Here is a 17,191-nt window from a genome sequence, read left to right as displayed (position 1 = left end):
GAGAGGGGTTGATTGCAACCCTCGTCCGTTGGGACGCCACAACGTGGAGTAGGCAAGCGTTGGTCTTGGCCGAACCACGGGATAACCATCGTGCCATCTCTGTGATTGATCTCTTGTGGTTATTGTGTTTTGTTGAAGACTACTCTCTAGCCACTTGGCGATTATTGTGCTAACGCTTAACCAAGTTTTTGTGGCCTAAGTTTCAAGTTCTACAAGATCACCTATTCACCCCCCTCTAGGTGCTCTCACTTGAGCACCTTGTCGAAGAGGTTGGCACCTCCGGGAGGTTTCCGAGGGTTCTTGTACTCGGCGGTGGCGACAAGGTCCGCGTCGGCGGCGTCGCGTTTGGCTTGCGACTTCTTCTTGCCTTTCTTCTTGGTGCCGCGCTGAGTTGACGCCTCGGGAACATCTTCCGGTGGGCGGCCCTGGGGCTGCTTGTCCTTCCAGAAGATGGCCTCAACCGCCTCCTGGCCAGAGGCGAACTTGGTGGCGATGTCCATCAGCTCGCTCGCCCTGGTGGGGGTCTTGCGACCCAGCTTGCTCACCAGGTCACGGCAGGTGGTGCCGGCGAGGAACGCGCCGATGACATCCGAATCGGTGACGTTGGGCAGCTCGGTGCGCTGCTTCGAGAATCGCCGGATGTAGTCCCGGAGAGACTCTCCCGGCTGCTGGCGGCAGCTTCGGAGATCCCAGGAGTTTCCAGGGCGCACGTACATGCCTTGGAAATTGTCGGCGAAGGCTTGGACCAGGTCGTCCCAGTTGGAGATCTGCCCCGGAGGCAGGTGCTCTAGCCAGGCTCAAGCGGTGTCGGAGAGGAACAGGGGGAGGTTGCGGATGATGAGATTATCGTCGTCCGTTCCGCCCAGTTGGCAGGCCAGCCGATAGTCCGCGAGCCACAGTTCCGGTCTCGTCTCCCCCGAGTACTTTGTGATAGTAGTCGGGGTTCGGAACCGGGTCGGGAACGGCGCCCGTCGTATGGCGCGGCTGAAAGCCTGCGGGCCGGGCAGTTCGGGCGAAGGACTCCGATCCTCCCCGCTGTCGTAGCGTCCCCCACGCCTGGGGTGGTAGCCTCGGCGCACCCTCTCGTCGAGGTGGGCTCGACGGCTGTGGTGATGGTGCTCGTTGCCGAGGCGACCCGGGGCCGCAGGCGCTGTGTTGTGCGTGCGCCCGGTGTGGACCGAGGCTTCCCGCATGAATCGGGAAGTCGCGGCGCGATGTTCCGAGGGGTACCCCTACCTTTGGGAGGCGGAGCTTTTGGCCCATCGGACCGCGACGTCCTCTAGGAGATTCTTGAGCTCTCCTTCGATACGTCGCCCCTCGGTGGTTGATGGCTCCGGCATCGCGCGGAGAAGCATTGCCGCTGCAGCCAGGTTCTGGCCGACTCCACTGGAGTCCGGTGGCGGCCTTACCCTGACGTCGTCGGCGATGCAGTGCTGGATGCCCTGGGGGAGATGACATGCTTCTCCGGCCGGAGGTTGGCCCGCCCATTCCTGCCCGATGTCCCGGCGGATCGGCACAAGCGTTCCTGCTCCCTCGTCGAGCCTGGCCTGCCTCTCGCGGAGTTGCGCGAGCTGTGGGTCAGGACCCCCCCGCTGGGACGGGGACCACAGCTAGCTCCCGTAGGATGTCAACGCGAGGCACGGGCCTAGGGGGATCACCGTTCTCCGGCATACCAAGATGGTTGCCTTCGCCGGGACCCCCTAGATCGACGTGGAAACATTCGCGACTTGGGCCGCAGTCCTCGTCGTCGAGGCTGCGGCTACCGCCGGAACAGTCGGAAAGGCAGTAGTCGCATGCGGTCATGAAGCCCCGCATGGCACTAGGGTTACCAAGTCTGGAGAAATCCCAACAAAGGTCGGGCTCGCCATCTTCCTCGGACCCCGAGGGCCCGTAGGTCGAGACGGCCGTCAGCCGGTCCCAGGGTGACCGCACACGATACCCCAGAGGGTTTGGACTCGCCTCTATGGGAGTGTCCACCGAAGCGGAGTTGCTTGGCGGGTCGAGGCCGAATCCAAAAGACGCGAGATGGGAATCGGTCGGTACCTTTTGGTCGACGGGCGGTAACGAAGTTGCGTCAGGGATTGACTGCACCGTCGTCTCAGGTACGAGGGTGACGCCTAGCAAGTCCTTCGCGAGCGTGCTGGCGTCGTCCGTTTGCTTGAGGTTGGTGTGTTGCGGGGAGATGGCGCTCGTCTTCGTCTCAGACGCGAGGTCGATGCCCGACGCGCTCTCCGTTGGGGCGCCGGCGCTGTCGACTCGCTCGACAGCCAACGAGTTGCCGCCTCCTGCTTGGTCTTGGTTGCCCCGCCTCCTCCTCCGTCGGCGGGGGAGGGGACGGGATAAGCCCGAATGTCGTCCTTCCACCACGTGGGGAAGGCGTCGTCGATTTCCCCGCCGGCGGGCGGGTTGTCGACCGCCATTGTCGCTGTCGCGCGGCGGGGGAAGGAGTATCATGTCGTAGTTGCCGTCGAAGGACATGAACTCAAGACTCCCGAAACGGAGCACCGTCCCGGGCTGGAGAGATTGCTGGAGACTGCCCATCTGGAGCTTGACGGGAAGCTGTTCGTCAACACGCAGCAGGCCCCTACCTAGCGCGCCAAGTGTCGGTGTTTCGAAACCCGGGGGGTCCCTGGACCGACGAGTGAATTGTCGCCGCGTGCCCCAGCCCAGATGGGTCGACACGAGGCGGAACGCGAAGGGGGGAGAAGAGAGCAGCCGGAGGGAGACATGCGTGGGAGGTGGAACCCGCAGCCTTCGTGTTAGCCCCGCGCCCAGGTCGGGTGCGCTTGCAGTAGGGGGTTACAAGTGTCCACCCGGGAGGGAGCGAGCGGCCTTGCGCGAGCGCCGTCCCGTGCTTCCCCGCGCGGCCAACCCTCTGTAAGAGGGCCCTGGTCCTCCCTTTTATAGGCGTAAGGAGAGGATCCAGGTGTACAATGGGGAGTGTAGCAATGTGCTAACGTGTCTAGCGGTGGAGAGCTAGCACCCTAAGTACATGCCATCGTGGCAGCCGGAGAGGTTTTGGCACCCAGTTCGTGTGATGTCGTGTCCATCGGAGGAGCGCTGGAGCCTGGCGGAAGGACAGCTGTCGGGGCTGTCGAGTCCTTGCTGACGTCCTCTTGCTTCCGTAAGGGGGCTGAGAGCCGCCGTCGTCACAGGGCATGCGGGGCGCCATCATTACTCGTATGGTGGAGTGAGCCAGATGGGACGCCGGTCTTGTTCCCCGTAACCTGAGTCAGCGCGGGGTAGGGTAATGATGGCGCTTCCTGCTGACGTGGTCGGTCCGTGCCCTAGGTTGGGCGAGGTGGAGGCTCCTCCGAGGTCGAGGTCGAGTCTGTCTTCCAAGGTCGAGGTCGAGTCCGAGCTCCCGGGTCGGACGAGGCAGAGACCGTCGGTTGAGGCCAGGGTTGAGTCCGAGCCCTGGGGTCGGGCGAAGCGGAGTTCGTCGTCTTCCGGGGCTGAGCCCGAGTCCGAGCCCTGGGGTCGGGCGAAGCGGAGTTCGTCGTCTTCCGGGGCTGAGCCCGAGTCCGAGCCCTGGGGTCGGGCGAAGCAGAGTTTCCTATGACGCCTGAGACCGGACTTGGCTGCTGTCAGCCTCACTCTGTCGAGTGGCTCAGTAGTCGGAGCGGCGCAGGCGGCGCTGTCCTCTTGTCAGACCGGTCAGTGGAGCGGCGAAGTGACTGCGGTCACTTCGGCTCTGTCGACTGGAGGGCGTGCGTCAGGATAAAGGTGTCAGACCACCTTTGCATTAAATGCCCCTGCGATTTGGTCGGTTGGCGTGGCGATTTGGCCAAGGTTGCTTCTTGGTGAAGACTGGGCCTCGGGCGAGCCGAAGGTGTGCCCGTTGCTGGAGGGGGTCCTCGGGCGAGACGTAGATCCTCCGGGGTCGGCTGCCCTTGCCCGAGGCTGGGCTCGGGCGAGGCGTGATCGCGTCCCTCGAATGGACTGATCCTTGACTTAATCGCACCCATCAGCCCTTTGCAGCTTTGTGCTGATGGGGGTTACCAGCTGAGATTTAGGAGCCTTGAGGGTACCCCTAATTATGGTCCCCGATAGTAGGAATCCATCACTTTCTAGATCCTGAGCCCTACGAACAATTTTATCTTCCTCCACACGTAATCGTAATGATACTCAGATTCTCTCTACAGTTAGATTCTCCTCGCAGACAGATTTTTTAAAAAGCTGGTCAGAAAAAACTGAATCAAAGAGGGCCAATGGCGCCACGACTCGACCGCCAACCGCGCTCCATGGCCGTGTGGGGCCACAGAAACGACGACACGGCGCTTCTCTTCTCTTATCCGGAGGTTGTCGATCGCTTCATGCCAGCTGCGCAGTTTCCGTCTTTCTCCGGCCGGACCGGCGTACACGCCGTTCGATTTCCATGCTTCGGACACATGCATGGACGTACGTACTTGGCATTCCTCCATTGTTTTACGGGCCCGTTAGACGACCCAGTCAGAAACATTTTGGAGGTGGCAACACGATCCACGGTCTCTATATATATCGAACGATCGGCGGCCTCCAGCTGCCTCCGTGAGCACCGTCTTGAATCATCGTCGTCGTAAATAATAATGATCGTAAATAATAATGAGTCTATATATACTAAATGTAAGAGCAAAATTGCAATGGTGTTATGGTGGTAGAGTGGACCGTTGGCAGCACAAGGATCCACACCACTCCAGACACAACACCTGTGATACGTGACACTTAGAGATGCTCTATGTTCATCGATAAGAGCAAGTTCAATAATAAAGCTAGATGTTAGTTGTAAGGGTCTTTATAGACTGCCATTTAATCCAGGGGCGAAGCCAGGATCCGAAGACAGAGGGGGCAGCCTTAGCCTCCAAGCGACCAAACCAGCAAGGACACAATATAAAAATGACAAGAGAACCAACCATAATGCATATATTGATATATAATTTTCATTACAAAAACAGTATAATAAAATAGCATCTATTTTGTCAAACAAAATAAAATTACATCTCAGTTATTTTGAATTGAGCTCTGCGTGTATTAGCTAGATCATAGGCCTTGATAATATCATCAGAACTAATCATTGTCGCTAATTCCCTTTCAATATAAACGACCAGATAATCTCGTAAATAGGCATCTCCCATTTTGCTTCGAATACGTGTCTTCACAAATTTCATAGCTGAAAAGGCTCTCTCTGTGGTCGCAGTTGACACAGAGAGAGTCAAGAGTAATCTTAATAATTTATCTACCATCGGATAAGAAGAATATTTACCCAGCTTAACTAATCCACTTGTTAAATCGGCCAAAGATGATAAACCCTTTAGTTCTGGATGGTTGCAAACATCAAGTTGAAAATGTGGCAATTGGCACTCTAATTGCATTCTTTCTTGATTTGAGAAATCTGCAAGATAATACTTTTCCACTAGAGAGCATACCTTTTCTATGTCAAAAGAGCCAAGTATTGGATTCAAGGAAGCACAAAGTGATAAAAGGTCTGTCGCTTGGCCACCAAATCGATCTTCTATCTCATTCAGTTGTTGATCAATTGCAACATTAAACACATCAAATTTATAATGATGAAAACCGGTGTTATCATTCTTATTTCGAGATTTGGTCACATCAACAAACCTACAAATGTGATAAAATGCAAATAAAATCAATTTATATGATATGAATAATAATTGTGCAATAATTTAGCCAAAGGAAACATACTTGTGATTCAGATCCAAAATATCGATGTCATTCTTTTCACAAAAGTAATTGACCTCCTGAAGAAGAGGATCCCAACCATCGTTTCGCAAGTTACCAAGTAATACTTTAGTATTGGAAACTGAATCTAGCGCATTTAAAATATCAATTGACTTCTTTTGGAGTGTTTGACATAGCACATCAGTAATCTTCATAATCTTTTCCATCATGAGCAAAATAAACACAAAATCAAATTTGATAATAATTTGTAGTGCACCTGCAACATCACCACGAGAATACTTTGAAACTGAACGATCATTTGCAATACTACGTAGGACTGAAATTGTGGCGCTAAACATCTTCTTTAAGCTTTGAATTGACTTGTAATGGGAACTCCATCTAGTGTCCCCTGGCCTCTGTAGAGAGCTCACCTGATTTGCACCTTGTCTAGTGTCAAGCTCTCCCAATTCAATTCATGAGCTATTTCTTCAGCTTGTGCAGCTAGTAACTCATCATTGCGCTTAGTAGATGAACTAACAACATTTATGATGAAAGTTGCATGCTGAAAGAAGTTGTGTACCTCTTGCACTTCCCTTGATGTTGCCACTAGAGCCAATTGCAGTTGATGAGCCATGCAATGAATGTAATATGCATATGGACACTCGTTTAGAATTAGAGCCTTCAATCCATTCCATTCCCCTCTCATATTACTTGCACCATCATAACCTTGGCCTCTGATGTCTTCTATACTCAACCTATTAGCAGTTAAGACAGCACAAATTGAGTTCTTAAGAGTCAATGCAGTAGTATCCTTCACATGAACGAGGTCAAGAAAACGTTCCTTGATAAGTCCTTCTTTGTTGACAAAACGGATGACTATTGTCATTTGCTCCTTTTTAGATTCATCTCGAGCTTCATCAACCATGATGCAAAACTTGCTACTGCCAATTTCTTCTCTTATTAATTTTTGCACTTTCCGTGCAACAATGCTTAGAATTTCCTTCTGGACATCAGATGAAGTGTATTTGGAATTTCTTGGAGCATTTTCTAACACAACTCCTTTCACCTCCTTGTTATATGAAGCCAAAAGCTTGACCATTTCAAGAAAATTACCTTGATTTAATGAATTCTGAGATTCATCATGGCCTCTAAATGGACAACCTTGAAATGTTAGCCACCTACACAGCATGCAAGGTTGTAAGATATTAAATTATTAAGAAGATGATGATGATAATAATGTATACATAGGTATAAACATCATACAAAAACAAACTGTTTTTTTACCTAATGGAATTGATGGTAGTCGTAAGCCTTAGTCTTGCTTCTGCAACTAATTTCTCATTTTCTTTAACCATCACCTTGCCAATATGAGCCATACTATTTTTCAGATTATTGAAACAGCCAACAGAATAGTTATGGGCAGAACCAGAATTTGCCATGTGTTTTAGAAAAGCACATTCCTTTCCTTCATTAACCTTTTTCCAATTGTTAAACCCCTTGACTGTGAATGTATCTAATCCATACTTTCCAATTGGTTTCTTTGAAAAAAGAAAACATGGGAGACAATAAGCACGATCTGTATGAGGTGAATACTCTAGCCAACTAAATTGTTTAAACCAATTGCTCTGGAACCGACGAGCATGAGATGCATCATTCAATGGGTACTCATCTAATATAACTTGATATGGGTCCTCAGATATATAAAATCTCCGAGCTTCATCTTGTTGATCAAAAGGTAGCCTCAAAATTTGAACACGTTTACCTGGGTCTCTCTCAAATGTCGTGGCTAAAGTCTCTTGTTGATTTAGCTCAGTTGCCTCAGTATGCAAATTAATTGGATCTGAATCTTGCACATTGGTTAGGTTAGGACTTTCGACAGGAGTAACTCTAGGATTATCACGTTGGAAAAAACAATCAATTGTCTTGAATTTTCTCTTCATCTAGGTTGAAATTAAGTAGATGCAAAATTACATAATAACAATGCCCTAAATAAACACAATTGACGGCTGGTAAATGGTAATTACCTAATTATGTAATTCATTCTTTTACCTAGGCACCTAGCTGGATCAAAGAACGGGTGAAAGAATCGAGCAGCGCCTGGCGCTCTACTCACTGGAGGCCGGCCCCAAACTACGCGGAGAAGCTGATCCCGTGCTCGCCGATCGCCGTACATGAAGGGACGTCGTCGGATACCTGCTGGCTGCTGCGGCCCGCTCAACTGCTCAAGGACGCCGTCGACCAAAACGACCTCAAGTGGCTCTACCGCTCTGCGCTAGGTGCCCAGCCGGCAGCCGCCCAGGTGCCGAAGTCGATTTCTTCTTCTTGCTAGGGAACGGTCTCCCAGAATTTTCTGGTAGCGTTCTATGGTCCTCGCGGCTCACTCGATGCGGTGTCCGGCGACTGTCGTGAGCTGATAGAAAAATTAAGGGTTTAATAAACTGGCAGCAAGATAATGGGCTTTAGGTATTGGTCTAACTTGGTTGGGCTGTTGGAGGATGCCCGGCCCACCCGGTCCCCCTGTGTCTTCGCCACTGATTTAATCTATTAGTATAGTACTTAGCTCATCGTTATTAATGTATGACTCTACTTATCTCTCTTACAGAGTTTTTTAGGGTGCATTTGGTTGAGGAGCCAACTGGGATAGAGTGGCTCCATTCCCGTTTCTAGGAATTGAGTCATTTTATTCTGTGTTTGGCGATCAGAATGGAACCACTCTATTTTTTGTTTGGTTCAATAGTAGAATAGAGTGGAGGCGCTCCGTTCTTTGTTTGGTTAGAGAGCCATATGAGTGCGGAGTGGAGGAGAGGGAGGAGAGCGCTCCGTTCGTTGTTTGGTTAGTAGAATAGAGTGCAGAGTGGATCTTCGCCGTGAAAAAGGCAGTAGAATCGGCGCGGCGGCTGTGCGCGCCCCCGGCCCCTGCCACGAGTTCCATTTCCGCGGCCTTGGGGGGATATTCCTGGCGGCGAGGGGGTCAGCAGCGGGATGCTGGTTGGCGATGTTGTGCACTTGCTGCTGACTACGGCCGTCTCGACCGGAGTCTGGCTGCGGAGTCCTCGTCCATGTGCGGCTGGACTGCGGGGCATCTTTGGGCTTCCGCTGTGACTCAACCTTGCGCTGGTGGAGCTCTTCGGATTTGGCATATTTTTCAAAGAGCTGATATAGCTCCTGGAGGTTTTTGGGTGGATCTCTGATACAATGACTGTAGAGGACGCCGGCACGAAGGCCACTGATGGCGTAGTGGATAGCGATCTGATCATCGACGGAGGGCAGCTGTGACTTGAGTGTTAAGAATTTGCGGTAATACTCCCGCAGAGTCTCCTTTTCCAGCTGCTTGCAAAGCGAGAGCTCGGCCAAGGCGTCGGTGTCTGGGCGGTACCCTTGGAAGTTGAGCAGGAACTTGTCCCTGAGACTTCTCCATGAATCAATGGACAGCGGAGGCAATCTGGTGAACCAGGTGAGTGCTGGGCCCTCTAGGGCGATGATGAAAGACTTCGCCATTGTGGCGTCGTCTCCTCCGGCGGATGCAACGACGACCTGATAACTCATTATGTATTGCGCCGGGTCGGTGCTGCCGTTGTACTTGGGATAGGTCCCTGCTCGGAAGTTAGCTGGCCAAGGCGTCACTTGCAGGTGTGGCGCCAGGGGACTTCGCTCGTCGAGGTAGTTGACCCCTTGGAATGGCGCGCCGTGCTGGAAGGTGTAGTCATGCTGGGGGAAACGCGGGTTCTCCGACTGCGCTCGGTGTTGCAGGGGTGGGCAATGCTGCAGGCCGAGGTGGCCTTCGCGCGTGTCTTCCGGTTGCACGCGCTGCTGGAGGGGCGGCTCTTGCTGTAGACCGAGGTGGCCTTCGCGCTGCATCAGCGCGATCTCGCGCTCGAGGTCTTGGGCCTTCTGCTCCTCGTCGCGTATCATTTGCCGCACCTTGGCTAGTGCGGACACACGCTGGCGCTTGGCCTCCAGTATCTCTTTCTGCCTCTGGAGATTGCGGTTCTTGAGGCACAGGGCGCGCAGCTGTAGCTGTTCTTCTGTTGAGACGCCGAGGACCTCGCCGTCCTCCGTGAGATCCGCGCCTTCCAGTGGGGCGAAACCTGGGGGCGGCTGCGATTGTCCTTCGGGCCCGCAGGTGCGGAAGGTGTCGTCTTCGCAGGTGCGGGGAACATTGTCTTCAGTGGGCTCTTGGTGGGTGGATTGGGTGAGGGCGAGGGCCTTGCCCTTTCTTGCGGCGAGCAGTGCTGCCTTCGCAGCCTCGTCAGCCTTCGGGTTAGCTCTCTTGGGTGCCATCGCGGGTGGTTTTGTCGTAGCACGAACGGTGGGCGCCAAATGTTGGAACTTGCTATCAGTCGCAAGAAAGCCAACAGGGGTGAACAGTGTGGATAGTAGGGTTACGCGTGAGATGGCAAATAGCTCTATTCACTAGGCCTCTCACGGGCACTGTGCGGGGGTATTTATAGGTACCTGAACGCCCAGCGCCTTGTGTTAAGGACGCATGTGCCCTTAGCTACCTAGGTTATCCCCAGAATATTCCCATAAAGCAGGGTTACAGACTGTAATTACAGGGATGCCTTTACAAATTAGGCCTGTAACAAGCGGCGGCCACGCAGGGCCCGTTACAATGGGCCGGACCGCACGTGGGCCTCTGAGCTGGACGAAGCCGCACTGTGGGATGCCTTCGTCGCCGGTCTTCGTCTGGTGCCGATCAAGCGAAGGGTGTCCCTGCCTGCTTCGTCTGTCGGAGCAGCGGCTAAGCAGCGGAGACTTCGAGCGAAGGGTGGCGTTTCTGCCTTCGCTCCAACACGCTCGCATCCGGTCGTTTTGGTGGAGCGAGGGCATTCTAAATATTTGCCATATATAGACTCTAGGAGCCGCTCCGCCCTTCTCTATTGAAAACCAAACATAAAAAAATAAGAATGGAGTCGTTCCAATCCTCTTTGCTCCTCAACCAAACACACCCTTAGTTCTTGTGTCTAAGCCGACTATAAGAGTGTGTTTGGTTGTGGGACAGCTAGGACAGGGATGTCCCCCGGCGTTCTCTCTCGTCCCTCCAATTTTAAGGGACAACAGGAGACAACACTGGGATAGTCCTGCCCCAAATTTTGACCCAGAACCAAACAACCTAATTCAAGGGATCGTTCTATCCCATTCTATCCTGTCATTGCAACCAAACGCACCCTAAATTTACAATCCGCTTCTTCTCGCACCTCAGCGTTTAGCCGGCGCCATTGTCCCGCACGCGCTCACACTATACTGTTAAAAACAAATAGCGTGGGCAGATGGTTTTTTTCTCATTCTTATTATCTGTTTACTTTTTTACATTAAATATATTATTTATATTATTTTGCTTTTTTATTGATTGAACCGTGAGAGTATCCATTGACATTAAACTAAGACCCTGTTTGTTTTATTGGAATTGAATTTCATTTTAATAATTATAATTTAGATAAAACTTATTTAGCCCCCTTTGTGACTTTGTCTGGGTGATTTGACCATACTACAAGAGTGATGCGGTGGTGGACTGGTGGTCCAGTACTCCAGTTAGTGTTGTGGGTCGCGTTGGTAATTTCGGCCCAGGCCTCTTCGCTTTCCCTGGGCTGGAAGGCTTTTTCATATGGGCCAGACGTCTCCGAGACTCTTCTGGGGAAGCATGGCTTGTGTTTGACGAAACGTTTGCTACGATTTTGCAGAGTTTTTTTTTTAAGGAAACAGGAGAGGTTGCTCCCTACTGAAATTTATTTTAGAAAATTATAAATGGTCTTACAACAAATCATGAAACAAAAAGGAGATAAAGGAACTAACAGGATTACAAAAAAAAAGCTTTTTGCTATTAACTGATAATAGGCTTATATTTTTGTTTTACTCTAAGGATATTCTGAGCAAAGTATTTCCTGAAGATCATTTCTGCAGTGTTGAACAGAAGGTTTAACTTGAAGAATGGAGGCATTATGCTCCTTTGCTGACAAGCAGGACTTGAAGAATTCTCGTTAAGAACGTGAAGAAGGGCTACAAACATCTGCGTGACTCAGCGTGTGTTTCAAGACTAAATAGGCGTGTATGATTTTTTTTTCTCATTGTATGATAACCTAACATTTACTTATCAAATTATGGTATGCATTTTTTGCTCTAGTCAAACATATATAATAGATAAACTATCTATAACGTAACTACGGTTTTAACTAAGGGGTTTTTGGGATGCCTCTAGGTCCCAGCTCTATGTGGAGCTGTGATTTATAATATTAGTTTAAATAGTTTTAAAAATATTTTTGATCTAAATAATAGACAAAATGATTTATTTAAATATTTTTTAAAGGCTTACAGACTTACAGCTCTAACTCCATAATTTTCTGTAACGCCTAATGACCTGTTCCACTAACTCCACCAAATTTTTTAGAGCCGTAGTTGTCCTAAACAGGACCTAAGTATATTACTACCTCTACCGCAAAGAATTGTGCGATTAAAATAGTTATGGCTTTGAACGTTTTCCTCTCTTTTCCTCTGGTTATTGTGGCACCGATGAAAAATCCTTCACATTGTCATTTAGAAGTACGTTTGATATTAGACTACATAATCCTTGGTGAGATTTTCTTAACACAACGACGATGTTTCCTAGTAACAAAGATTACATACAGAGCCCAGAGCCTTTCGTACGTTCCCGACTTCCTCCCAATCTGACCGCATGGATCAGGGCCGTGAAGCTGGGGCAAAGCGACTGCAGGATATATATATATAGGGTAGGTATAACGGGAGCCCCGGGCTTCCAATAGTTAAAGGAAGCCCAGGACGACCACCCCTTCAAACTGGTTCAACCAGCGCGCCCAAACAGGCTGTCGGGTGCGCCACCTGTCCCACGTCTGTTAGCGCAAAAAAAGGAATGCATGCATGAGTCAAACATGATCCAATGCATGCACATAAATTTAGGAAAGATATGTGCGGCAGTTTCTGTTTTTAAAATCCTTTATTTCCTCCATAAATTTAGGATCGCTGCAACAGCCATGCAGCTAGACGCGTAAGGACCATTTTATGATATATACTGAGACTAAATATGCTACACTGTGTTAATAATTATGCAATTCGATATACTGCGTAAAAATCTGTTACCAGCTGCATGCACACGAATTTATGATAAAAATAATGTGCAATGAAAGGAAATGAATTACACGCATAGAAACAAAAAATTGTATTTAATGTTTTATTTCCTTCATAAATATAAGATCCCTCCAACAACCATGCAGCTAAAACACATTAAATATAGTTTATGATATATACTGATACAAATTATACTACATGGTGTAGGTATTTATGCAATTCGTTACACTGCGTAAAAAATCTGGCATGTTGTTCACTGGTGGACGCACCTTCGGGTTGGAGCGTAATAACCTTAAGTTTTGAGCATAAAATCCCTCAATTATAAGCGTACATACCGAGCCAATGTGAGAGGTTGATAGCTCTAGTAGGTTGTTATTACGATCCTATTTTTATGGCAGATCCGAAAAACATGGCAGTCGCATGCATGCGGTTATACAGATCCTAAAATTATGGCAAAATGCATGCATGAGTCAATCGCGTTCCCTTGCATGCGCGTAAATTTAGGAAAGATATGTGTGGCGGTTTCTATTTTAAATGCTTTATTACCTCCATAAATTTAGGATCGCTGAAACAGACATGCAACTAAAACTCGTAATGACCATTTTATGCTATATACTGATACTAAATATGCTACACTGTGTAGATAATTATGCAATTCGGTATACTGCGTAAAAATCTGCTACAGGCTGCATGCACACGAATTTATGATGGAAAGAATATGCAATGAAATGAAATGAATTGCATGCATAGAAACAAAAAATCACATTTAATGTTTTATTTTCTTCATAAATATAGGATCCCTCCAACAGCCATGCAACTAAACGCATTAGAACTAGTTTATGATGTATACTGAAACAAATTATACTACACGGTGTAGGTATTTATGCAATTCCTTACACTGCGTAAAAAATCTGGCATGTTGTTCACTGGTGGACGCATCTCCGGGTGGAGCGTAAAAACCTTAAGTTTTGAGCATAAAATCCCTCAATTATAAGCGTAAATACCGAGTCAATTAGAGGTTGATAGCTTTAGTAGGTTGTTATTACGATCCTATTTTTATGACACATCCGAAAAACATGGCAGCCGCATGCATGCGGTTTCTATTTTTATACAGATCCAAAAATTATGGCAAAATCGTGGGAGTTTCCATTGCATGCGCGCAAATTAAGAACAGCATAAATCAAGGAATTGTCTTTCAAATGTGCATGCAGTAAACTGATATACGAACTTTGTGTTAAAGCATAAAAACATACAGTTTTTAGCGTAAATAATACATGTAGTAGGCATAAAACACAATAAACGAAAAGAAAAATGCGCCGGATCAGAGGATGTCACACGCGATCATCGCTGCGCGCATCTCGCCCCTTCCGTGACATCGCTCGCTCGAACATCGCGCCTCATGCGTCGCCGTCGCTACTCGCACGTCGACGGACGTCGCTTGCTCGCCGGCCTTGGAAGTGCCGCCTCCTCGGGGCTTCGGGGACGCCGCCGCTTGCCTGCACAAGGGCCTCGCTGCGGATCGAGGAACCTCCGCCACCGCGCGTCGAGGTAATGGAGTTGCGGCCACCGGCCTGGGAATCGCCGCCACCGCACAAGGGCGCCGCCGCCGCTCGCCCTCTGGATCGAGGGCCGCCACCGCCGGCCTGGAAACCGCCGCCACCGCTCGCCCTCTGGATCGGGGGCCGCCACCGTCGGCTTGGCAACCGTCGCTAATGAATCGAGATGGGGCGTAAAAACTGATCCCTAGCACTACGGATTTTCTTTTATAGACGTCTGGACCTGGTCCGGCTCGACCGGATTGCACTGTCTGGCCTGGGCTTCCAATAACTAAAGGAAGCCCAGGGCTGCTAATATACAATCTATATATATATATATATAGGGTAGGTATAACGGGAGCCCTGGGCTTCCAATAGTCAAAGGAAGCTCAGGCCGATCACCCCTGCAAACTGGTTCAACCAGCGCGCCCAAACAGGCTGTCAGGTGCGCCACCTGCCCCACGTCTGTTAGCGCAAAAAAGGAATGCATGCATGAGTCAAACACGATCCAATGCATGCGCATAGATTTAGGAAAGATATGTGCGGCAGTTTCTGTTTTTAAAATCTTTTATTTCCTCCATAAATTTAGGATCGCTGCAACAGCCATGCAGCTAGACGCGTAAGAACCATTTTATGATATATACTGAGACCAAATATGCTACACTGTGTTAATAATTATGCAATTCGATATACTGCGTAAAAATCTGTTACCAGCTGCATGCACACGAATTTATGATAAAAATAATGTGCAATGAAAGGAAATGAATTACACGCATAGAAACAAAAAATCGTATTTAATGTTTTATTTCCTTCATAAATATAAGATCCCTCCAACAGTCATGCAGCTAAAACACATTAAATCTAGTTTATGATATATACTGATACAAATTATACTACATGGTGTAGGTATTTATGCAATTCGTTACACTGCGTAAAAAATCTGGCATGTTGTTCACTGGTGGACGCACCTCCGGGTTGGAGCGTAATAACCTTAAGTTTTGAGCATAAAATCCCTCAATTATAAGCGTATATACCGAGCCAATATGAGAGGTTGATAGCTCTAGTAGGTTGTTATTACGATCCTATTTTTATGGCAGATCCGAAAAACATGGCAGTCGCATGCATGCGGTTATACAGATCCTAAAATTATGGCAAAATACATGCATGAGTCAATCACGTTTCCTTGCATGCGCGTAAATTTAGGAAAGATATGTGTGGCGGTTTCTATTTTAAATGCTTTATTTCCTCCATAAATTTAGGATCGCTGAAACAGACATGCAACTAAAACTCGTAATGACCATTTTATGCTATATACTGATACTAAATATGCTACACTGTGTAGATAATTATGCAATTCGGTATACTGCGTAAAAATCTGCTACAGGCTGCATGCACACGAATTTATGATGAAAAGAATATGCAATGAAAGGAAATGAATTGCATGCATAGAAACAAAAAATCACATTTAATGTTTTATTTCCTTCATAAATATAGGATCCCTCCAACAGTCATGCAACTAAACGCATTAGAACTAGTTTATGATGTATACTGAAACAAATTATACTACACGGTTTAGGTATTTATGCAATTCCTTACACTGCGTAAAAAATCTGGCATGTTGTTCACTGGTGGACGCATCTCCGGGTGGAGCGTAAAAACCTTAAGTTTTGAGCATAAAATCCCTCAATTATAAGCGTAAATACCGAGTCAATTAGAGGTTGATAGCTTTAGTAGGTTGTTATTACGATCCTATTTTTATGACAGATCCGAAAAACATGGCAGCCACATGCATGCGGTTTCTATTTTTATACAGATCCAAAAATTATGGCAAAATCGTGGGAGTTTCCATTGCATGCGCGCAAATTAAGAACAGCATAAATCAAGGAATTGTCTTTCAAATGTGCATGCAGTAAACTGATATACGAACTCTGTGTTAAAGCATAAAAACATACAGTTTTTAGCGTAAATAATACACGTGGTAGGCATAAAACACAATAAACGAAAAGAAAAATGCGCCGGATCAGAGGATGTCACGCGCGATCATCGCTGCGCGCATCTCGCCCCTTCCGTGACATCGCTCGCTCGAACATCGCGCCTCATGCGTCGCCGTCGCTACTCGCACGTCGACGGGCGTCACTTGCTCGCCGGCCTTGGAAGTGCCGCCTCCTCAGGGCTTCGGGGACGCCGCCGCTTGCCTGCACAAGAGCCTCGCTGCGGATCGAGGAACCTCCGCCACCGCGCGTCGAGGTAATGGAGTTGCGGCCACCGGCCTGGGAATCGCCGCCACCACACAAAGGCGCTGCCGCTGCTCGCCCTCTGGATCGGGGGCCGCCACCGCCGGCCTGGAAACCGCCGCCACCGCATAAGGGCGCTGCCGCCGCCGCTCGCCCTCTGGATCGGGGGCCGCCACCGTCGGCCTGGGAACCGTCGCCACCGCCGGCCTGGCAACCGCCGCTAATGAATCGAGATGAGGCGTAAAAACTGATCCCTAGCACTACGGATTTTCTTTTATAGACGTCTGGACCTGGTCCGGCTCGACCGGATTGCACTGTCTGGCCTGTGCTTACAATAACTAAAGGAAGCCCAGAGCTCCTAATATACAATATATATATATATATATATATATATATATATATATATATATATATATATATATATATATAGAGAGAGAGAGAGAGAGAGAGAGAGAGAGCACAGCAGAACTGACCCTTGATCACGCACGACAATCTCCATCAGCTGTTTGAGGCCGTGGCCTCGCTGAAGCGGTCAGTCCGGTTAGGCCGGCGGGATCTGACTATCACCGCAAGGCATTCAGCTGCATGCGCCTGCAGTCCTGCAATCGCAGTCGCGCGCACGTAGGATGATAGGGAAATCCATACGGCTCGACGCGGCGGATATGCAGTGCAATACCAAACATT

At 48.9% G+C, this 17,191-nt stretch overlaps 1 protein-coding gene across 1 annotated transcript; it reads right to left on the bottom strand.

The window, feature by feature from the left end:
• Positions 1 to 4,876: 4,876 nt before the first annotated feature.
• On the bottom strand, positions 4,877 to 8,061 carry LOC103636440 (zinc finger MYM-type protein 1-like). Its single transcript, XM_020542725.3, has 4 exons — positions 6,943 to 8,061; positions 5,683 to 6,836; positions 5,406 to 5,598; positions 4,877 to 5,164 (listed from the first exon to the last, which is right to left on the bottom strand). The coding sequence occupies exons 1-2, from the start codon at positions 7,596 to 7,598 to the stop codon at positions 6,086 to 6,088; spliced, it is 1,407 nt and encodes a 468-aa protein (XP_020398314.1). The 5' UTR covers positions 7,599 to 8,061; the 3' UTR covers positions 4,877 to 5,164; positions 5,406 to 5,598; positions 5,683 to 6,085.
• Positions 8,062 to 17,191: the final 9,130 nt, after the last annotated feature.

Source organism: Zea mays, chromosome 8 (genome assembly GCF_902167145.1).
Source record: "Zea mays cultivar B73 chromosome 8, Zm-B73-REFERENCE-NAM-5.0, whole genome shotgun sequence".
NCBI classification, from domain to species: domain Eukaryota; kingdom Viridiplantae; phylum Streptophyta; class Magnoliopsida; order Poales; family Poaceae; genus Zea; species Zea mays.
Note: the sequence above shows the minus strand (reverse complement) of the source record. Positions and strands in the feature narration are given on the sequence as shown.